Genomic DNA, 24463 nt, shown 5'->3' on the forward strand with positions numbered 1-24463 from the left:
AATTGGGAAGCTTCCTTAGAGCTTTGAGCATAAATACGGTCATTTTGTTGGTTAAAATGTTACTCAATTTTAAAAATTTCTCAAATTTCTCTCTGTGACCTCACTTTGTGTACCGCTTCAGTAGTTATTTGGATTTTACCACCCTATTCTTTTTTAAACTATCAGTTAAGAACTGACCAGTACGTTTCTTATAGGCTGCAAGCCCTAAGTTATCTTTTAAAATACGTGACATGGTTCTGGGTGCTATCTTCATCTCCCGAGATAAAATCTTTTGCTTTCGGACAGGATTTCTTCGAATTCTTTCTCTTACTGCCAGATCTTTTTCTGTCACAAAGAGAGGAGGTCTCATTGTACCTTATTAGCCAAAAATTTTTCTAATACGAAGTGTGTGGAGAGTTTTAAAAATTGCAATTGGCTCCATACCTACTTTGTGTAATGCAATCACAGCGATTCAGTTCTCTTTATCACCCCACTCCATTTTAATATCGCAAAATATTGTACAATGTATTGGCGCCAAAATGAGAAACCGCAATGAACAATCATATAAAAATGACAGATTCCAAATTCAAATTTTGTTTATTTTTAATTGTAACAGCATGCTAGGCTAGACTATACTCAGTATTATTTTATCGTTTACCTACATTTCAATACTTTTTTATCTACAGTGGTGATCCTGTTTAGAAATCAATGTTCCAAATTATTAGTTAAATAGGTGGGATAGGAAATAGGTGAGAATTACGATGAATGATTCCATTTCATATAGTTTACTTTCCCATAGATCCAGGATAACACACAAGGCTGAAGTTATAAAAATATTTTATTGTCGTGAGCCTTTGATGCGTGAGCAAATTTTGATGTAAATTGGACGTGTTATGAAAATCGCAATAGATACATATAGTGGAATACATCCCTACTAATAATACAAATGTGATTGTAAGTTTGTTTGTTACGCTTTCACGCCTAAACCACCGAATCGATTTTGATAATAATTAGTACAGAGATAGACTAAACTTTGAAAACGGACATAGACTACCTGTAATTGCAAAAAAATAAACGGAGGGGTTGAAATAGGGGATGGTAGTTTGTATGGACATTCGTCATTATCGAAGATAAAACCATGAAACTTTGTATTTAGGCACTTGATGAGAAATAATTTATAAAGTTCGAGCATTTTTGAAACTATGACCTACTTGGGTTTGAAATAGGAGATTAAATTTCACAGGAAAATACTATTAAAGAGACTGTCCACAATGATAAGGGATATGCGCTATCATAGAAGAACGCTGCCAGCAGCGGAAAGAGCAGTTTGTGTGTGTATTATTTGAAAAGTATCCTAAAAAATTATTCAATTAATTATTCAACCCGGACGAAGTCGCGGGTAAAAGCTAGTAAGAGTATAAAAATAAATGAATGAAGAATGGAAACAGAAATTAGAAATATAAAATTTATCTTCTAACACAGATTAAATACCTTGCATCATTTTACGATTATGCAAATCAAACTTGATTTTATACGGCTGTGGTAAAAACTAGTTAATAAAACTATAAATATTGTTATCATTATTATAAAAGCATATTTATGATACTATAAATGTAGTTGTATATATCTGCCGACAGGGCAACGAACCCCCATCAATTACGAACCTCTTTTAAAACGGTCCTGAATAGATTTTTTTTATGGAAGATGAGGTCAAACGAACAAACCAGCTGACCTGTAAGCTGATATATTGTTACTTTTTTTATGAGAAAAGTAAAAAAACGAGCATGAGGACAATAAACAGATAGACTGACAATCACTCTCAAAAACTGTCTAAAGTAAAACTTTGCCTTCGCGTCTTTTTCGCGTCAGCAGAGTTTACATTCTGTTTCGACCGCGCTTTGAATACAACGCCACGAAGTGACAAAATGTTCAGTGAAAGACTTTCCAAACCTAAAAAGCATGGTTTCGCATTTCAGGTAAGTGCCTCTTTAAATTAACAAAATTGTGTAACTATCTCGACGTTTTTAATCATCTTACTAGATAATTGCATTTCAATTACCAAAACAAAATGTTCTTGCCTCGTGTTCGCGTCCACGCGCATGATTCTAGCGCGTGACGTAGAGTTACTACTTCTAGTGAGCGTATTATACAATGCTGCGGTGATCAAATCATCAGGTGACCTGTATGCTCGCTTGTCCTCCTATTCAATAAAAAAAATTCATTATGAATTTACGGTTTTGCTGTTTTGTTCAACTATAAGAAAATTTTTAATGATTAGGCACAATTATGATGCTGTGACTTAGGGATCTGCAAGAAGTGCTAAACGGATTTTCTTAAATAATATATACATCTACATAGACTATGACAGCTGTGAAAATATAAAAAAAAAATAAGATTAGAACGAACCTCTATTTTGAGCAATTCACGCACACTACCACAAAAAGTGTCATACAGATCACGAGAGTAAGACTTAGCTTGTCACGCACACTAACTAGTATTCCTGGCCTGTTTTCATCAGTTGTATAACAACAAGAGATCGTATAAATTATCTTAGCGGATTTTATTGAACATTTGATTCGTCGCCTTGGTCTCCTCACTTCTTGTAAAAATGGTTTGATACTATTATGTTTTTCATGCCAATTACATAATATTTGAAAGAATCATTACACCTATAACTTTTAGTTCAGTTTAATAATAAAATGTTTTGTTAATAAAGCTTATGATATTAGTTTTTTTAATAAGTAGCTTTCAATATAAACTGAATGAAGACTCCCAGTCTAGATAATATTATAAAAGCAGCAAGTATAGAGGCGTAAACCTACAGCGAAGTACTAATCTCAGATGAACATCTATTTTAAATTCAATGGTATAAGTAAGCAAAATTTATTAAAGCAATATAAATTCGTACTGAAATGAATGACTAATATAAAAAGGTGTGTTGGTACACACCTTTTAATTTATGCTTATGACACCAAAAAGTAGAACGTATATTTGCTTTAACTTTTTTTTTTAATACAGTTGTCAAACATGGCGTACTTCAGATAGATTTTCTTTAACGAGCTCAATCATTACTTTTACAGTTTAGTTTTAATGTCAATTTAAAAAGTTTTATAGCTAGAATGTACCATACAGATTTAATTTAATTATTCTGACATTTTTGTCAAAAAACGAATAGGCTGTATTGTACGATGCCGTTGCCACATTTCGTTGTGAAAAAAAGTCCAGTTGCAAAAACGCGCCATTTTCTGTAAGTTGAAAATAACATATTTAATTTTATACTTAATTTGTTTTTTACTTTTTCCCACAATTGCATTACAAAACATCGTGTGATACTCGGACGTGTAGGTTATTGTAAAATCGGGAGAATAAAAACCCTCGACTTCCGCCCGGGCTTGTTAATGACAGCTTGTTTGCAATAATTTTCCGCCCTTTTATCACAATGTACTATAATTTCACAGGCAAATCTTGAATATAGCTAATAAAAGATCTTTCAGTTGTTATCAGTTGAAACAAAAAAAAAAGAGTCTTTTAGACTTCGATGTGCATTTTTGTTTATAGAACTTCAATGGAACTTCATATCTATGGAAATTTAAGCTCTGTTCAAACTTAGGCGAATAACGCGAGGGACGCGGGACGGAAGTCGCTCGCGCCGATTGTGTCAGCTAACTTGTATGGACGTGTTCAAATTGACGCGAGTAATCGCTCAAGTTGAAGCGAATCAGAGCGGGACGCCCGGCGGGAGAGTTTGATCTCACAATGCATGATGTTTCTCCACTGAAGAACCAAAAATGACACGCAGGAAGTCGCGTCAGTTTGAGAGGCAAAGCGAGCGAGCGAATTACGCTAAAACGTCCAGCTTTGTTTGAACAGAGCTTTAGCTAGATTTATGCAGGGTGATTCTACCATTACTACTAGATATAATTTATTTCAACAGACAAATGCATTAATTACCCTTGGTATTTCATAAGCTTGTGGACGTATAGAAATCTTAATAAATGCGTCTCTTCATTCGTTTATTACGTCGTAAAAGCGTCGACTATATAAAGCTGAGCGATTATCCAATATAAACCTCCTTACAATATATTCCAATTAACAGATTGATATATAAATTGCTTTGCCAACAATGGTGAAAGAGTAGAGTAAAAAGCACATTGATGTTCATGAAAGCACAATGCTTAATCACGCACGACTCCTAACTATAAGGCTGAGGACTTACCGAGCGGTTTTTTAAACGCTCATGCTACTTGCTTATTTACAGTAACGGGCTGTCTTGGATCGAAATTAATAATTAATTGCTTAATTACGGCACTATAGCCCTTGATGGGTCTATCCTTGACGTCTTCATCAATTTTTTTCTATATCATTCATTCCACTGACCTCCCTTCTCCAAAACGACCTCCTTCCGAAGTCTCTCAGATCTTCCTCGTTACTCGGATTTTCTAATACACTTTGGGGCTTTTTCAGTTTTCTATTGAGATATCTGTTTTATCAATAGTTTTGGTATATCTATTTTTTAACATTTGTTTATGATTAACCGCCCATCCTGAACTTTGTGACTTACACAACTTCAAGGTCGTTTTCTTATGTATTAATGCCTCCAATTTATAATTCAATTAAATGTCATCGAATTCAATTACACGTTATTCTGGCTGAAAATAAATTGAATTGACACAATAAACCATAACACATTATTGGATAAACATATTTTTAGTATACAATACATACCAAGGCGTACTAACCGCTCCGTCTGCTATAGTCCTAAGCCCTTCCTTAACACAGTATTATGTCACACATTAAAATAGACCTTACTCCTTACAGACACAGTGAAATTTTGAGCACCACAATGTTTTGCTTTGATATCGAATAAGTTAGAATAAATCAGGCTTTGCATGAACTTTCTCAGTGAATTCAAGTTAATGCGATTTATTTAAATTGCTCTATATATACGACTAACAGGGCTCTTTAAATCTAAATCGCCATCTTAAATTAGATGCAAACTTTGACTATTAGAAAGCCAATTATTGGTATAAATCCTTTTTTCTTTCTGGTAGGGTAAAGTGTACTTAATACATAGATGATTTTAAACGGCTTATGCACTAGTTGTGCCCACACTTTGTCATCATCATCATCATAGCAGCCAGAAGATTTCCACTGCTGGACAAAGGCCTCCCCTAAAGATCTAACTTTTTACCAGTGGGAGGCTCCTTTGCACAGGAAGCCGGCTGTGGAGCAGTATTATGTAAACATTACTGTGTTTCGGTCCGAAGGGCGCCGTTGTGAAATTACTGGGCAAATGAGACTTAATATCTTATGTCTCAAGGTGACGAGCGCAATTGTAGTACCGCTCAGAATTTTTGGGTTTTTCAAGAATCCTGAGCGGCACTGCATTGCAATGGGTAGGGCGTATCAATTACCATCAGCTGAACGTCCTGCTCGTTTTATACCTTATAATCATAAAAAAACTACACGATGATCGGCCATTCGCTGCCTTCATACAACGTATACCGGCAATTCTGACCAGATCGTCGGTCCACCTTGTGGAGGTCCTACCAACACTACGTCCTCCGGTACGTGGTCGCCATTCGAGATTTTTACTGCTCCACCGGCCATCTGTCCTTTGAACTATGTGCCCTGCCCACTGCCCCTTCAGTTTCGCAATCATTTGGGATATATCAGTGACTTTGGTTGTGATACAAATCTCCTCATTTCTGATTCGATCTCACAGTCTGAGGATAGCCCTCACCAGTGCCCTCTGAGCAACCTTGAGCTGTCCCATCAGGCTGACTCTTTGTCAGCGTGGACTTCAATCTCTCTCGGCATGTTTATATATAAGATATAACGCGTTATCTCTGTTTATTCTTTAGTATGATAATTTACATCATTATTTTGATGTTTGTTCATTGAGCACGTTGGGAGATTGAATTCGATAATGACATGTGTACGTGAAGACGCAACCAATGCCAGTATACCTCAATAATGATTGTTAAACGTTGATAAACCTAACTAAATAAACAGCCATTTAGTAATGGTATGGTAGCCATGATTGTATCGTCGACATAGCGTGGACAAGCTCGAAACATTGTAGTGAAATCCTCCCGTATCTTATTAACGCCTTAGGCCACATTTACATATAATATGCGACACACCGCATGTAAAACATCTGCAATCGCCATACCTATCAGCACACTACCGCTGCCTTGATATCTAACAAAGCGTCCGTGTTTTTATTTCCGCACGTTTCAACTTCACCCATTTCTATCACAGCGAATGTATAATTCAAAACTCGTTGTTCTTCTTTCAAAAAAAGTTCTAAAGTAAGAAAATCAATATCTGTATCTACGGAGAAAACTATCTCCAGAAATTATTTCATCAGTTTTTAAATCTGTGGGTCGCGGCCCAATTAGGGTTTTAACTAGGGTGGAAAGCCTTACTTGGAGGGTCGCCTGCAGAAGTTAAAGGCAAGGTAGACTACAATAAAAAAAAATGTAGTGAGGGCTTGTTAATTTATCAAATAATTCTCAAATTGTGCTATTTTCAAATTTTATAAATCAAAGTGACGTCTATTTCTCTTTTTAGTTTTTACAAGCTGACCCCACACACGCTGTTCTGTCAATAGAATAATAAATGATGTACTTACCTTTGCATTTCGGGAACAATGTAGTCTAAATCCATCGAAAATTAATGATTTTATAATATGTAGTAATAAACTGATAAGGATTAATATCGTATTTGTGTAAACAGCTTTTATTATTAAACTGGAAACAGTATGTTATACATAAGAGATAGACATGCCATATGCAGACAACTGTAGACCTATATAAGAAACAAAATTGCACCATACATTTGTTATATCTCAAAGAGTTTCAACAGCGTTTTCATTGAAAGCACACTTAAGTAGTGAACCTGGCCTGTTTTTATCGGTTTTGTAGCAGCAAGAGGCTCTATATAGACGTATAAATTATCTAAGATAATATGAATTTTGTTCGTAAAGTGCGGTTTTCCCTTGAAAAGCTCCTTAGCTTTCTTCCACGTACTACAAAGCTGTGGAATGAGCTTCTTTGTGCAGTGTTTCCGGGACGATACAACATGCGTACCTTCAAAATAAGCGCGCACACCTTCCTTAAAGGCCGGCAACGCTCCTGTGATTCCTCTGGTGTTGCAAGAGAATGTGGATGGCGATGATCACTTAAGCCTTACACCAGGTGACCCGTACGCTCGTTTGTCCTCCTTTTTCATAAAAAAAATTAAATAAAATTACATTGTATTTCAGAATAACACGTGGAGTCCCAATGGCGAGGAATCGATCTGGCAAAAAGTTGAAGGTCAATCAATGTCATTATACGCGGCCTACTACGACCACAGGGCACCTCAACACTACATACGAATTCTCGGCATATTTCGCGGTGAGTTACTACATTACACTTATACTCTCTTAATTATTTAAGTGAGAAATAGCAGATTAAATGTTATTTATGAAGGACACAGGCAGAATATCAGACATACTTGAAGGTCTGTACCGCTGGAGCTGGAGTACTCCACAAATATTTATAACTAGCTGACCCAGCAAACGTTGTTATGCTATATAAATTATTTTTAAAGTTAAACCGTTTCTTGGACATTGCAACATTACTTAATTTTTCTAAAATAAAAGAATTTTTCTAATAAACGTAGCCTACTCTTTATTACATAAGCTACCTGCCAATAAAAGTCCCGTCAAAATCGGTCCAGCCATTTCAGAGATTATCCGGAACAAACAGGCAGACAAAAATTGTAAAATATGTTATTTTGGTATATGTACCGTATATATATTCATTTACATCTAGTAAAAACCGGTTATTTCAATATTACAAACAGACACTCCAATTTTATTTATATGTATAGATTAAGCGGAGAAGTGGCTTTTCTCTGTCAGACCATTTGTTCTAACATCTCCGAAATGGCTGACCCAAATTCTATTCTAAGATAAATTATCTAGATAGAGTCTTGCTGTTAGATTACCGATGAAAACAGGCCAGGTTTATTACTTTAGTGTGCGTGACAAGCTACGTCGTACACTCGCGATTTGTACGACACTTTGTGTTAATGTGCGTGCATTGCTTAAAATAGAGGTTAACTGTTAACCTCAATTTTTTCAACCTTTTAACAGCATCCACAGTCTGTCTCGACGTATAAATGATCTAAGGTTTTATTTTTATTCTGGTTAACTAGATCAAAGTATTTAATTTTACCGCCAAACTTTTAGAGAAATTGCTTTATAAACTTAGCTGGACTCGCTTAGAAAATTTATTACTATTTAAATAAGTTAGAAGTAAGAATATGAATAAAAGTTAAAAATAATAATAAAGGCTCATGGATTTATCTATTTCCTTCGCTACATAGCTTTCTTTTAACGCGGTTCGTATATACCTATATGTGGACTCAACCTAACCGTTGGTGAATTATAAATTAAATAAATGTGTAAAGTAAAATAAAAAAATATATATATATTGTTATAAAATATATTTGTGTAATTTTTGGCTGGCTTTTTGATTAGTTGCAAATTCAAATATTTTCATTCAGGCACTTTATAAAAACACTATTATTTATTTATAAATTCGATATTTACCTATTTATTACAATAACATTCGGTTGACATGACTGTTAAATCTTATATATAATATTCTCGTGTCACAATGTTCGTTCCCGTACTCCTCCGAAACGGCTTGACTGATTCTCATGAAATTTTGTGAGCATATTGAGTAGGTCTGAGAATCGGCCAACATCTACTTTTCATCCCCCTAAATGTTAAGGGTGGTCCACACGATTTTTTTTTTTTTAATTTTTTTGACATTTTTTTTTAAATTTGTTTGATTATGAGTCAGCATTAAAAAATACATACAACTTCAAATTTTCACCCATCTACGAACAACAGTAAGTATCTGATTTAATATTACCCTTAGTAAATTAAAACTTATAAACACACACACACAATTCAACTTAAATTACAAAGCATTCTTCATCTACTTTTTGATACATTAATAACAAAAATGTCACGAAAGATTATTTAACATAATACATTAAAACTCAATGCGATATTTTTATTCTATTAATCACTATTAACTAATTAAAGATTAAAGAATGTATTGCCAACCTAATGACCTAGCAATTGTGGTGTCTCCTGTACGAGTTAAGAACAAATCTGTTCACAGTTCAACACTGATGGCAGATTTTTTTTTTATTTATAGTATTCGGAAAACGTACAGTACCTATACACCGATACAGTTTTCACTATTATGTATTTTATTTATTAAATAAGCAGTATTCTAAAGCAAATACATAAATATAATTATAAAAGTTGTATACCTCACTTACAGGCTAACTCAACATGCATAATGAAATAAAAAACAATACAAAATATTTTTAAAAACCTAAACTTACTAAAAAATATTACAAAAAAAAACACAAATATTTAAACTACTAAACAAAACTATTGAATGTATCAACGTGAGATTAAAAATAAAATAAAATAGAAGAAAAAAACAAATCAGCAATTATTGTAATACACAGCAACGTAAAAATACAGTAACTAAACAGTAAAATACACATTATTTCCTTTAAGAATTCTATAATATTAGCTAAATCTATTAAAGAAATAATAAATTTTGCCTAACAAAACAAATATTGAAGAACAAAACAAACGACAATATGCATTTAAATATTATTTGAAACACGTGCTATCTCAATTTCCTGGCGCGCAACTTCCAAAAACAACAGATACGCCGCCATCTTTATGGCTTCATAAGATTCTTGTTTTAATAAGTAAACTCACGTCGCGCACAGATTTCGATCAGGAGTCGTTCGCACTCAACATATAAATAAAGGAATCCAATTAATTGAACTCCTCTGGGAGTGAGCAGTATCAAGTAAATCTGCCGACTACCGCCTAAGGTCTCCTCCGCTACAGCAGTGTGTTTTAAAACGTCATATTTTTATTAACCTGTCAAGTATATGTTGGCATGTGGCAAAATAACGAACTAATGATTTATTATTAATAATAATAATTAGTTTCAATATATTTAATTACACAATTAATCTATTAAACTTTACGTTATTGTTCAATGATATTTCATCTTTATAATTATGTTCTGAGCAGATATTACGGAGATTTTATCACGTCATAGCGCCAGAAGCGCCCCCATATAAAGTTCAAGTTACAATTGAGGCGGTGTAGTCGCAAACCTGTCAATTAATTATATTTATAAAGCTCACTGTCTTAATTGATTATAAGTTATTTATAGAACGAAAATATTACTTCTGTTTATCTCCGCATCTCTTCTACGTTGACTTTAAATTTTAACAAGAAGTTAGATGTTTATCTAATTTCGTAGTAATGATGCAACTGTCCAATTAGGTTTAAAGATCATTTATACTCATTAAAAACAATCCGGGGTCTTCTGCTTTTCTGATCACCCAATGTCCCATCTGAGCTATAATAGTCTTGCATATAGTGGCGAAATTTACCTTTGTATTCTAATGTTATTGTAGCAGTTTCTCATTAAAACACGGATAAAACTGCATTTTTAAAAAATTGAAGCCTAAGCGATTTCTCGCCCCCGAAACTAACTGTATACTAAATTTCATTAAAATCTTAGGAGCCGTTTCCAAGATTCAGAATATATGTCTATATATATATACATTGAAAATGGTCATTGTTTGAGGCTCAATCACGCCTGAACCACTGATCGTATCGACGTGAAACTACCACTATTCGATGTGAGTTTATCCTAGATGGTTTATGGCTTTTATTAATAATAATCTATAAAAATCAATTAGGAATAGTATCTTGTAAATTAATGATGCCATCATAAACATAACTTATAAAAAACCGAGTCTCGCAACTCAGTTCTTCTACCGTAAAAAGTTTTGAGATCCATGTAATACCACGTCTTTCAATTTATTTTTACCCTTATTCATAATAGTCTGCTAACTTAAAGCATTGCTAATTCTCACTCTGTCTTCTTCTATTGACCTAGTCAGAATGAGAAAAAACACTTCTAAGCTATTTAAAGTTAGCGGACCATTATGAATAAGGGGGATAGTCTCTACTTAACGGTCCTTCTGTCTTAAGTTATTACATAATTAGCTAACCTAACAACATGTTATAGTGAGCATATCAATATTGATAGTATTTTATGTTTTAAATAAATAGATTAACTAGGAAATCGCATGAATACACAGTGTGTGTTTATTAAAATTTATTTCACAATTTACATATTATATATAAATATCCGGACAACCGAGCCTTGCTCGAATTTTTAAGAATGTACAAACTTGAATTTAAAAAAAAAGTAATAGGACATCTGGATTCGAACCGGGTCTTCTGCTTTCCGGATCACCCAATGTCCCATCTGAGCTACTATAGTCTTGTATATAGTGTCGAAATTTACCTTTGTATTCTAAAGTTATTGTAGCTGTTTCTCATTAAAACGGATAAAACTACATTTTTTTAAATTGAAACCTAGCTAGATGGATTTATCGCCCCCGAAACCCCCTATATACTAAATTTTATGAAAATCGTTGGAGCCGATTCCGAGATTCCAATTATATATATATACAAGAATTGCTCATTTAAAGATATAAGATTAGATTGTTTAGTGCGATAGCCATGTCAATCTTTTTATTATATATATTTGATTATTCATATTTTATCATTTATAATTCGTGATCTCATATATAATATATGGGATAACAAAGGTATTTTAAACAGTTAGTCTAGAAAACTGAACCAAATTTAAAAAAAAAATCCTTGACTTATACACAAAATCCTAATTTTATTCTCAATTTGAAGCTTCCATGTCTGCTTGAAGTGCCTTAAACTTTTGATGATCGGTCAGTCAGTCAGTGAGTGACAAAATTAAGAAACTTTGACTATTTATAATCCAAATTCTCACATGGAGTACTGTTCTCACCTCTCGGCGGGTGCTCCCCAGTACCAGCTTCTTCCATTTGACTGCATACAACGAAGAGCGGTTCGAATCATTGACGATCAAGTCATCTCCGATCGGCTTGGTTCTCTAGCATTGCGTAGAGATGTGGGTTCTCTCTGCATCTTCTACCGCATTTATCACGGGGACTGCTCAGAGGAGCTGTTCGGGTTGATTCCAGCGGCGAATTCCACCACCGGACATTACGTGCAAAGTACCATCCGCATCACGTAGACGTCTGCCACTTTGTGGAATCAACTACCGGCAGCGGTCTTCCCGAACAGATACGACTTAGGGACCTTTAAGAAAAAAGCATACTCCCACCTTAAAGGCCGGCAACGCATTTCTTGACACACCTGTTGTTGCGGATGTCCATGGGCGGTTGCCTCACCTCTCCCCATCCCGTGAGCCTCTTGCCCGTTTGCCCCCTCTCATATAAAAAAAAACAAATTCAAATATTTTTATTCAAAATAAGATGTGACGATGATGTCCTATTGAATGTCTAAAACTACCACCCATTCCACAATGAATGCCTCAGACCTGAGAAGAATGGGCGCAACAAACTCATCGGGCTTTTTTTTTCTTTAAGTCAATTTTAAGTTAAGTTTGAAATTTGAAATACAACTGAGTTTATACAATTCAGGCTTCTAATTTTATGCAGAACGAAGTTATAGGGGGTCAAAAATGGCCTGAACTGTTTCGAGAAAAGGTTGGTATGGCCGTGCCGCTTGTCTTTGCTCGACTTGGCGGGGGAACTCCCGTGCTCCCAGATAATATCCTGTTAAACAATTATCTTTATAAGTTCCAAATGATACATTCAAATATTGACATTGTAAACACTTCAATCCCGACGAAGTAACAAAAACTGAGAATTTACCCGAAGGAGCGTTACATAGCCGTACATGAAAGCTTAGTCTCACTCAATACTCTTAAAGTAAACTGAAGCTAAATTATGGGTACCAAAACGGCGCTTATTTCTGCTGTAAAGTTATTACATTACTGTGTTTCGGTCTGAAGGGCGCCGTAGCTAGTGAAATAACTGGGCAAATGAGACTTGACAACTTATGTGTCAAGGTGAATTTTTGAATTTTTGGGTTTTTCAATAATCCTGAGCGGCATTGCATTGTAATGGGCAGGGCATATCAATTACCAACAGCTGAACGTCCTGCTCGTCTCGTCTCTAATCTTCATTAAAAAAAAACTATAATACATTATATAGATATAAACCAATGGTCATTGAGTGGCTATCAGTTGTGGTATGGTGGTATAAGTAGTGATTCAATAAAACTAATTAATTCAAGTCTAATACATAACAGTTTAATCTACTTTAACAATTCACACACACATTAAGTACACTGATACACATGAAGTTAAACCATTACAATATAGAAAGAAGGAGAAAACACAGGATATTACGACACGACAGTTGCACAGTAGGTAAATTTTATAGACAAGCGACACGGGCTTCACTGCGAATGATCAAGACACGACTCCTGTACCGGCGCGGGCGCGGGTCGTTGAACGATATTCGTTCTGCGCAGGCGCAATATTCACCGGTGACAAGCGGTGGATTTCCACTGCACAATACTGAATATTTCATGTGGAATTATTGTTAATATTAATCTGTATGTTTGTGTATAAGTGTGTTTTAATTAATATAGTTAAGTGTGAATATTAATATTGTTGTTGTTGTTGCAGTGTAATAAAATATATATCATATATAATAATTAATAGTATATAGATAGTAATAAGTTATGTGTTGTGTAGGTGTAGTGTACGTGTTAGTGTATGTATCGGCCACAAACCTATATATCTATTTGATTGTTCTCTCGTAAGGCTGTTGCTACCATCCTCCGTTCTTTGTATCCCTGACACTGTGTTGGTAGGCCCGCCACTATATTGACCGATACGAAGGCGATATAAAGTCCAATGGCTTACTTTAAATAATAAAATACTCGGTTACCATCATTGTTTATAACTAAAACGCTCGATATCTTCTCATATCATTTATGAGTGGATATTTTTATATTATCCTAGAGATCCTGGTGAAGGTATAAGGCTAAATAAATAAAAATAATATTGTTTTGTAATTACGTGTGCAAAATTTCATGTGGACTTCTGCAAGTGTTTCAAAATTACGTTCTAAGGTTCAAATAACAACTGAATACAATTTATCTTAAAGTACCGGACAGTACTGTGTCACAAGTATTCAAGTTGTGGTTAAATATTAGAAATGTACTTACTTAGTGTCAAGTACTAACTCCTACGGTTACTTCTATACTTATGCAGTAAGTTTTAGAGTGTTTAGCAGAACTTGTTACGCCGTCCCCGTTATATTCAAATGTATTTCTTTGGCATATAAATATAAGCATAAATATTCTATTTAATGTTATTATCTGCCTACTGGTCTTTTTAGTCAGGATGATCCGTAAGGGAAGGAAAGTTTTATTCTTAGATACACACATCAAAAATGTCTAAGCAACATGTACTAATTTAAATTTTAGAATGGTTTTTCACATTATAACGTTGTATTTTATTTTTAAAATATTATTTTAGGGTCCTATGATGTAAAAATAACAGCTGTTGTCTTTATAAGTTCTTTAAATAACATAAATTAACAATATTAGAATATACTGCAGAAACTAAGGTACTTACTTAAGCAACAAAACATTTTTTTAACAAAATGAAATTTCTAAGGAAATTGGATATTTTTTTACAACCAGCCAATATGTCATCATTAACAAAAAAGTTTACATACCTATGCACTTTGAGTGAATAAAGACTTAGAAATTAATTAATATAAATGGTAAATTTGTAATATCATGCATGTTGCTTTAGACTTTTTTGATGTGTGTAATTTATACGTCTCTTGCTGTTAGACAACCGATAAAAACAGACCACGAATATTAGTTTAGTGGCATTGTTTTTTTCTCAAAATTGATTCCCTTAGAATTCTTTTTGATGTCATTTCTAATATACTAGATACTACTACCGCTTCGGAAACAAATGGCACTCTGAGAGAGATGAAACGGCGCAAGAAACTCTCCCAGCATTCGTTTTTTTTAGCGTTCTTTTCAATAAAAATAAACAATTTATTTATTTATTTATTTATTAAGGCTTACCAACTAGATACATAATTTTACATATACGAATAAGATAAACATTAATAAGTGTTACTATTTACATATCTAAATTAAAGGTATGCACATCGTTACTAAACTAAAAAACTAATGCTAAAAACAAATTAGAAATTTAACAATAATGAATTTACTACTAATACTAATTACATAGTTACTAATCTATATTTAAGCCTTTTAATGACAAGGACACCTGTTTTTTATAAAAGTTAATATTTGAAAATATATCGATGTTATGATCTAATTTAAATATTTTATTATAGCTTACACATATGAGTTGAATGGGAGATGTTAATCCGTAGTTATTTCTATAAAATTTAATAAATATTGGGGAATAAATACCTATTCGACAATTAAATGACGGTACACAAATGCCAATATTTTGAAGAATATCTGGACAGTCTATTGGGTTGTTTATGAGTTTGTAAAGAAAATATATTATTTGTTGTATTATTTCTATAAAAATATTGTACAGTCATTTCTATCGCTATAAAATAATCATAATCTAGTCTCAGGCTGTCCGATCACTTAGATATTCAGCTGTGGAGTAATAGGATTTACGTTTTATTACGATTTAGTGTGCGTGACAAGCTACGTATTACACTCGCGATTTGTATGATACTTTGTGTTAGTGTGCGTGAATTGCTCAAAAGAGAGGTTAATTCTAAACTCAATTTTTTTCGACGTTTTCACGCTGCCATAGTCTATTTAAAAGAATAAATGATGTAAGGTTTTATTGTGCGCTTCTTTTATGGAAAATGAGAACAAAGCGTACAAGCGAGCGTACGGGTCACCTGGTATTAAGTGATCACCGCCGCCCACATTCTGTTGCAACACCAGAGGAATCACAGGAGCGTTTCCGGCCTTTAAGGAAGGTGTACGCCCTATATATTATTCACTCGACCAGCAAGTATCTAACTGTTTAATGAATATATATATTAGTATGTCTAACTAATTGCAACAAAATTAGTTGCTTCGGAAACAAATGGCGCTCTGAGAGTGAAGCGGCGCAAGAAACTCTGCCAGCATTCTTTTTTTGCGCTCTTTTCAATAAAAATATACAATATTGTACAATCATTTCTATCGCTATAAAATAATCACAATCTAGTCCCAGGCTATCCGATCATTTACATATTCAGCAGTGGAGTAATAGGATTTACGACAGAGCCATTTTTTTATAAAACATTAAAATTTATTTATAGATAATGCCTGAACAGTGGCTGGGACTTAATTATAGAAGTGTATACATTTACCCTTAAAGTTATTATGTATCTTATGAAGCCTACTAGAATTAATTACAAGCAATCCCTTATTTCTAGTGTTATAATAATGAAAATCACTATTAAGAGCAAAAAGGTGACGATTTTTGTGAACGTATATTAAATTTTCATAAATGTCCTGACAATGAACAGTCATAATATTTATTTCTTTAAATTTTTCTTTGATAGACTGTTTGATAGACTGTTTTCTTTGAATACCGTACGATACCACGGACCTTTCAGATATCCGGTTAACTTGAAATTTAACTTTAAAAATCCATAATAATCCTTAATTTGAATCCAAAAATTACTTATCTAATTATTATTTCGTGTAGAGTATTTTCGGTAGTTGTGATTTTGATGTGAAGTCAATTTATATAGAAGCCATTTTGTTGCACAGTAAAATAATTTTTTTTTTCCTTTATTGATTTAGGGGCAGTAAAATAAGTTAATAGAAGTCAAAAAGCAAGGCGTTGCTTGATGTGAATTACTATAAATATTATATTATTAGATATTAGTGAAAAAAATAATTTCGAAAATATCTTTAAACGCAAAGTACGCTTTTAATTTTTTTTGCTAATCGAACATTATTTTCTACTTTTTACTTTAGTTTTTGAAGTGAAAACTTGCTTAGCGGCGTTGAGCAATTTTCTTGGGATGGATATAAAATGTTAAACTCGCGTCGCGAAAATTCGTAACACAGTCGTTGAAATTAAGGATGAAAGATTTTTACTTATAACTAATTATTGTTCTCATATTTCAACTAAATAATCATAATGATTGAGAAGCCGAAACACCGCGAGGTCGAGGGATTGAATATCAGCCGCGAAATGTTTTTACAGTCTATTGAGGATGAAAGTTGATTTTTCAGAGATAATTTTTAATGTAAAATAATTGTAATAGTTCTGAAGCGTTTAATAAATTGTCATTTTGTGTACGATAGCGTAATAAATGAATATTGTATTTAAACACATAACCACTAGTTTTATACTGATACATAAAGCAATTCGTGCGAAACTATACCCTAACTATTGCAAAATATTAAAAAATGCACAACGTTAATGTTTAAGTTTTCACTTATTTTTACGTTTACGTTACGTTTTCACTATTATTTATTTTAATCATGAAACGATGATAATTTTACTTATTACTTATTTTATTATTATTAAATTATCTTCAGCCCTTGATAAGTATGCAAAGCTTCAAACTAATCTAACGATTCCTAAGAGACAAAATCACTGTCAAAGATTCCTTTACATAGATACATACCAAGCTACTAAAAGCGTGTTAAAAAAGGGGTAAAAAGTTCTAGATCTATGGCGCGAAGCGATAACCAAGCACTCATTTGTCACTCGAGTCGAGTTCGTGTCGAGTAAATTCTCCCCAGGCTGAGATTAACGTCTTCCCTCTTGGAGTATTAAACCATCCGAAGACGACAGCTTAATATGATGTACATACAAAACTACGGTTTTTTTGCTGCGTGTTTTTAGCTCAGTTTATTTTAAGTAAAAATATTACTATGCTATGTGGCTAATTTCGTGTTCAATCTCACCCACATTTAACCTTTTTTGGGATGGCCCAAGAACATCTTAATTGTGGAGACGCGTTATAGGCAAAAATCATCTTATTTTCCTGTATTCCTTCCTTTGAGGCCAAATAAATGGAAGAAAAAACATAGATTAAGTTTATAGTTGGATCTTCATCCAATTTCGTATAATTGCCTTACAAGGCAGTCACAAAGTAAGTAAGTATTATTAAATAAAAATATTAGACTTGCGCAAAATGTTATTAATAATAATGTATTAACAGATAAATAATACAAATCATTTATTGTTAATAACATTTCATCAATTGAACAGCTTTATTCAGCGCAGCTCGCTCTCCACCTCAATAAAAAAAACTAAAAATCTATCTATCTAGATCTATTACACACTTTTGTAATCTTTTTTCGCGTTTTCTATTGATACTGTATGGAATAGGGAATTAAGATTGATATATTGAAGTGATAGTTTACGATTGATTGACAGATGTCATTTTTGGATTCTTAATGATCTTTGATAAGATATCGAATATTGAAAGCGGTTCTTATTCTAGTTTTTGTTGTATTTCAAATAAACATTAGTTTAAATCTTCTCTTAACACTTTGACAACTGTTCATAAGCGAATTAAATTATACCCCAAAACGAAATATTATTACCTACTGTTCGAATTCTTTATTCCATGATTGCGGCACTGTCTGGCATCTCCTTTAGTTTTAATACTCTATGTATTCCTATATCGGGCAGCCTTATTTTGCCAGGCTGTATAGTGACGTACACGGTCGTATTAAAACACTCCTATCGCAAGCTTTCCTTTTTAGGATAACACCATACTTTAGCGGCTCCTTGTATCATGAATTCTCTTGGAGTAAATGTATCCAAAAAGTTTCATTTACAAACATGTATCCATGGCATCTTAAGATGTTTTTACTTTAAATTTAATTTCAATGTACAAAAAAATTAGTGTTTTTACAGATAAGTAAATAGGTAGATCGTTAATTGTAAGCTCGGAGAACTACAATTTTTTGAGAAAAGATGTTTTGTGGATTACAATCTGCTTCTACTTTCATATTTCATATATGTAGATGGCAAATAGCGGAACGAGAAGATAAACATTATTAAATGTAATATTATTTAAAGCAAATACTATAAATAGGAAAGTATAAAAGACACACACAAAAATGTTAGTCGTCGAATATTGGTGAACATTTTATAAAACATTTAAATAATTTTGGAATAAAAATTAATTTTGGCGCGTTTAGCACATTACTTTGTGTAATGCATGGAACTGAGCTCGTTCCTATAAAGTCGCCTAAGGGAGTGCGACCAGTCAGAGCGAAATTTAACAAAGTAATTTATATAGCTGAAGTAATGGCTATAAAATATTAGAAAATGTTGCAAAATAATATTATGTTCTAAAACATTCAACAATGTGAATGTTAAAACAGTGATCGTGTTGTATTGTTGTGAAATGTCATCTAACATTACTGCTCTGTGGCAGCCTCACAAGAGTAAAATAAGACTACTATTTGTTATAATACTGACACATATTTATACAACTGTGGGTACAAGACAACGATATATTTAATACAATATACTTACTTAAACATACATAAATACATCTACATCCATGAGTCGAAAACAAACACACAAATCTATCATTTAAATGTTTGCACCTACCGGGCTTCGAGCCCGGGACCACTAGCTCAGTAGGCAGGGTCACTAACCACTGGGCGATAACGAGTCGTCAAACTTATAAAGGACTTAATCACATTTATATTATGAGGATAGAGAACTTCACATTATTAACATTTGCAGGCAGCCTGTGAGGGGTGAAGCAGGATTCATAATAAAATAAAAATCGCTATTCATTTATTTAATAGTTATTTATGCAACTGTTGTGTAATAAGGGGTAGTAAAACACGAAAGTGGGTTTTAATACCAAATAGATTCTAAAGAAGTTAGCTTATTGCTAATATTAAAAACCTAGTCCTAGTTACCATTACATAATCCAAACGAGTGTTGTAATGAAAACGGATGATGTAATGTTGTACTGAATTTCATTACAACAGTCGTTTGGATGATGTCATGGTTATTAGGACATTGGGTGTTTTAATGTTGGCAATAAGGTTACTGTTTTATAATCTTAAACAGAAGATTTAAAGCATGGGTGTAGATAAAGAAAGTACATAGATAAAGAAAGTGCTTTTGATATTAATAAATAATAATTTTAAATATATTATTATTGTATTTTATATAATTAAAATATATTTTAACTAAATTTAAGACAGTATAAACCATACTAGTACAAGCACGGATAGCGTTGCCAGATCGCCAAACCTAATAGCCAGACATATTAGCCGGTTTGCTGAACATTAGGGTAAAAAGATCTACAAAAGGACACTCTTGGTTTATTTAGTGTCTCAGTATTACTATACTTACTACAGAAAAATAAAAATAAATTAAAATCCATATAATGAAAAAATTCGCAAAACTTTTTAAGTTGTTATCATAAATCTTGTTAAATTAAAGTATAAATAAAATCAAACACCAAATCAGTCTAAAACTTTATTATTAAACAGTTAAAAAAAATCATCAGACAAAATTAAATACTTGATTATCATTTATCAACATTTTTAAATTAAAGAAAAAAGACTAACAAAAGCCGGACAAGCCAAACACCGTTTATTTTGACCGGACATACAATCAAAAAGCCTAACTATGTCCGGCTTAACCGGACACCTGGCAACGTAAACATAGACTACAGATACAAACTATCGTTTAGAAAAGAAATCATAAATAACCGCCTGTTAATACAGAATGCTTAAAAATAACAAAAAGTTTCCCACTGCCATGTACAGTTCGTCGTAGAAGCTCACAATAGCCTTCAGTTAATGTATAACTAGGAAATGTCATCCTGCAACAGAGCTAGCAAGCGAAGAACCGTTGTAATGATAGCCCTCGGGTCTCAGAGCCGCTACGAATACACCGAAGGAAATTATTATTGCTTATATAACTTCACATTCTATAATAGTCTTTGTGTTGCCTAGGAATTGTTATGAAGTTTATTTATTAAACAAGTATTATGCAATCAAATGAATAAGTACCTTCCGGGCACTGGTTTCTGAATAGGTTTGCAATAAATGCATATAATTTATTTGCGATTTTATTGCGTATAGTCGATTCGGATTTTATTCTCGCCCGGAAAACACTTTCTCTGGATATGTTTATTGTATTATCCAGGAGAAATCTTCCTCTACCAACTTTGTTTTAACAACGCAAAAAATTTCATAGGTATATTTAATAATTTTTAATATTGATCAAGTTGTTTTAGAGATAGATGATAATATTTTTTAATTCAATAACGTAATTATATTCTTTTTCAGGTCGTAACCCAACTTCAATGGACCAGCTATTTTGTCAAATGCGTTCATTGTCCGGAGAAGATATTGTTGAGGTTGTCGCAGCAAAACCACTGGAAATATGGTGGCATGAATGGGATAATACTTCGTTGGAAGTTGAAACACCACTTCTTCTCTCTTGTCCGTTGATGGAACCTTTAAAAGAAACCTCTATAGTTTCGATAATTACAGAACCATGTAACGACCCAGTTAATGCATTCATTGTCAAGCGAAAACATACAGTTAAATATGAAAGATCATTCACAATATGTGTTAAGGATATGAACTTTCAAAACAATATATCAGATAGTTTATTAGAATGGATAGAAACAAACAGACTACTTGGTGCGGAAGCTATAGACATGTACCTCGATAGCGTACATAAGAACACTGAAGCAATTCTGCAGTTCTACCAGTCAATAGGATTCGTAAGGCTTTTCAAAGTTCCTATAAAAAGTAATCCAGAAAGATCTTTGTGGCAAAGAAGAAGGGATCATATCATTTCGTACAACGACTGTTTGTATAGGAATTTAATTGAATCAAGTTTTTTAATACCACTTGATATAGATGAAGTTATAATACCTAAAATAGCATATACTTGGTCTCATCTTGTGAATAGACTCAGTCGGCAAGGCTGGGACTCCTATCATCATTCTGCTATTTTAATACGTAATGTATTCTTCTTTAAATCAATGCAAGATAGAAACAAACATAAATACAAGAGTGCTAACAGAAAACGAAAAAAAATATACGATAAACGCGATGATGTGCGAATAATAGATAATGATTTTGAAAATAATGATATAGATATTACAGAAAAAAGTGACAATAATATCGAAGAAAACGACAATGAAGACTTCAAAAGAGGTATTGTTGCATGTGGTAAAGAAATCGCCATGCCAAAATTGGCTCACCATACAGTCAGATCAGCCACTATAAGTCCAATAGGGCATTACAGTAAAAGCTTTATGTTGACAAATAGGGTTTTAACAGCATTTAATCACTACCCACTTGCAAGCGTTGGCTCAATGGGATTTACAGCTTGGGCGGCACCATTGAAAGAAGTCCAATTGAATCATTATAAGGTATTACTATAAATAACATACTTAAAATAGTTTCAATACAATCGTTCGTTTCGATATTTTTGTCGTTTTATTACTTAGGGTGTCAGTCAATGATCGCACCGCTCCTTTGAAGGCTTAGACTTGGTGGTAAGTATTTGGGATCAATAATAATGGGAGACCAAGCTCCTTTGCACAGGATGCCGGCTAGATTATGGGTACCACAACTGCGCCAATTTCTGCCGTGAAACAGTAATGTGTAAGCATTATTGTGTTTCGGTCTGAAGGGCGCCGTAGCTAGTGAAATTACTGGGCCAATGAGACTTTCAGATAGTTTTCTAACTCTTTCACGTATTCTTGCAAATATTGATCTGACACCATACAATCTATCTACGATCTGATGATGGTATATTTTCTTTTCCTACTTCCAGCTATATATTTGTGTATATATATTTGTGTGTGTGTGTTCTAAATTTTATTCAGTAAACCTACCCGCGAAATTGTAATTGTGGCTTATTTGTGGCGTGTGAAAATAATCAGGACAAATAGCTCTTCGGATGATAAATGCGGTAGAAGACGCACAATGGCGACGTCTCTACGCAACGCCAAGTGATCTAGCCGTTCACAGAGCACTGGGTCCCGCCCCGCCAAACGGTTGGAGCTGATACTGGGGTGCGCCAGACCAGTGATGACAGCAATACTCCATATATCGCCTGACCTACGCTTTGTAGAGCGCTAGAGTGTGGGCCGTCTTGAAGTATTGCCGTGCTCTACGTATGACACTCAGCTTCTTCGAAGCCAATTTGGCTTTACCAACCAGATAACCACTAAATTGGTAATCGCTCTAGATTTCAAGATTCATTCCGATAATAGGTGAGGCATTTTTAATAGATAGCTGGTACAATATTACATTATAAAATGCTTTTCAGGAATCGTGCAATGTGACAGTGGTATCAGAATGTGGTCAATACACGCAGCGCGGCCGCTTGGACGAATCAGCACTCCGTTTAAATCGACGACTCACGCGAGCTCTCAAGAACGCGCTGTGCCTGCAAAATAAAAACACTTCGCTCTATACTTGTGTTTTCTTTTCATATTACAAAGACATGTCGCCGACTATTACTATTTTCTATACAGTCGTTCAACATTGCGTAACAACCAGTGGGAGGCTCCTTTGCACAGGATGCCGGCTAGATTATGGGTACCACAACGGCGCCTATTTCAGCCGTGAAGCAGTAATGTGTAAGCGTTACTGTGTTTCGGTCTGAACTCTGAAAGGCGCCGTAGCTAGTGAAATTACTTGGCAAATGAGACTTAACATCTTACATCTAAAAGTAACAATGGTCTGACATAATCGGTACTTATTTATAAACTACTTGCGTAAAAAATACTATTTGTGATGTTATTGTTTGTGAAATTACAATTATGTTAATTGAAATGGTAACGCATTTTCAATACCCATTTACTATTTGTAAATCAATCACTACGTATTGACTCATGAGAGAGACTTGCACATAATAATATTGTACCATCTTGATATTTCCTAATAAATGTTTACAATGCCATCCTACAATGATGTCCAATATTTGCATCAATTTTGAGAGATGCAAACGTTTTGTCTTAGTTGTATTACAAAGATTTTGACATGTCAGTGCAGAAGCAAACGAATTTGACAACACAATAGACTACTGGTACAGACAATAGAAAGTGAAGGTACTGCGGAACTTGAGTGCAGTAAACTTGTACATCATACAGAATGAAGGAAATTCAAGAAAACCACGCAAGTACTGGTCGCGATCACTTTTGATGAGACGACAGCAAGAAAGGGCCTATCGTTCCTTATTGAATGATTTAAGAATAGAAGACAGAAGTAGATACAGAAATTATGTTAGAATGAGACCAGTAAATTTGTAGAATTTGCTTCAAAAAGTTGCACCATACTTTTCGTAGCAGAATTCACAGTATTGAGATGCCATCACTCCAGCAGAGCAATTATTTTTTTTATGGTAAAGGAGGACAAACGAACGTACGCACGAGTCACCTGGTGATACGTGATCACCGCCGCACACATTCTCTTGAAATACCAGAGAAATCACAGGAGCGTTGCCGGCCTTAAAGGAAGGCG

The 24463-nt window shown here is 33.8% G+C and overlaps 1 protein-coding gene across 1 annotated transcript; it reads left to right on the forward strand.

Annotated features, from left to right (window-relative positions):
• The first annotated feature begins 1904 nt into the window (after positions 1 to 1904).
• On the forward strand, positions 1905 to 23645 carry LOC126976657 (uncharacterized). Its single transcript, XM_050825140.1, has 4 exons — positions 1905 to 1955; positions 7250 to 7382; positions 21263 to 22362; positions 23268 to 23645. The coding sequence occupies exons 1-4, from the start codon at positions 1905 to 1907 to the stop codon at positions 23604 to 23606; spliced, it is 1623 nt and encodes a 540-aa protein (XP_050681097.1). The 3' UTR covers positions 23607 to 23645.
• The last annotated feature ends 818 nt before the right edge of the window (positions 23646 to 24463 follow it).

The sequence above is a fragment of the Leptidea sinapis genome, chromosome 41, assembly GCF_905404315.1.
Source record: "Leptidea sinapis chromosome 41, ilLepSina1.1, whole genome shotgun sequence".
Lineage (NCBI taxonomy): Eukaryota > Metazoa > Arthropoda > Insecta > Lepidoptera > Pieridae > Leptidea > Leptidea sinapis.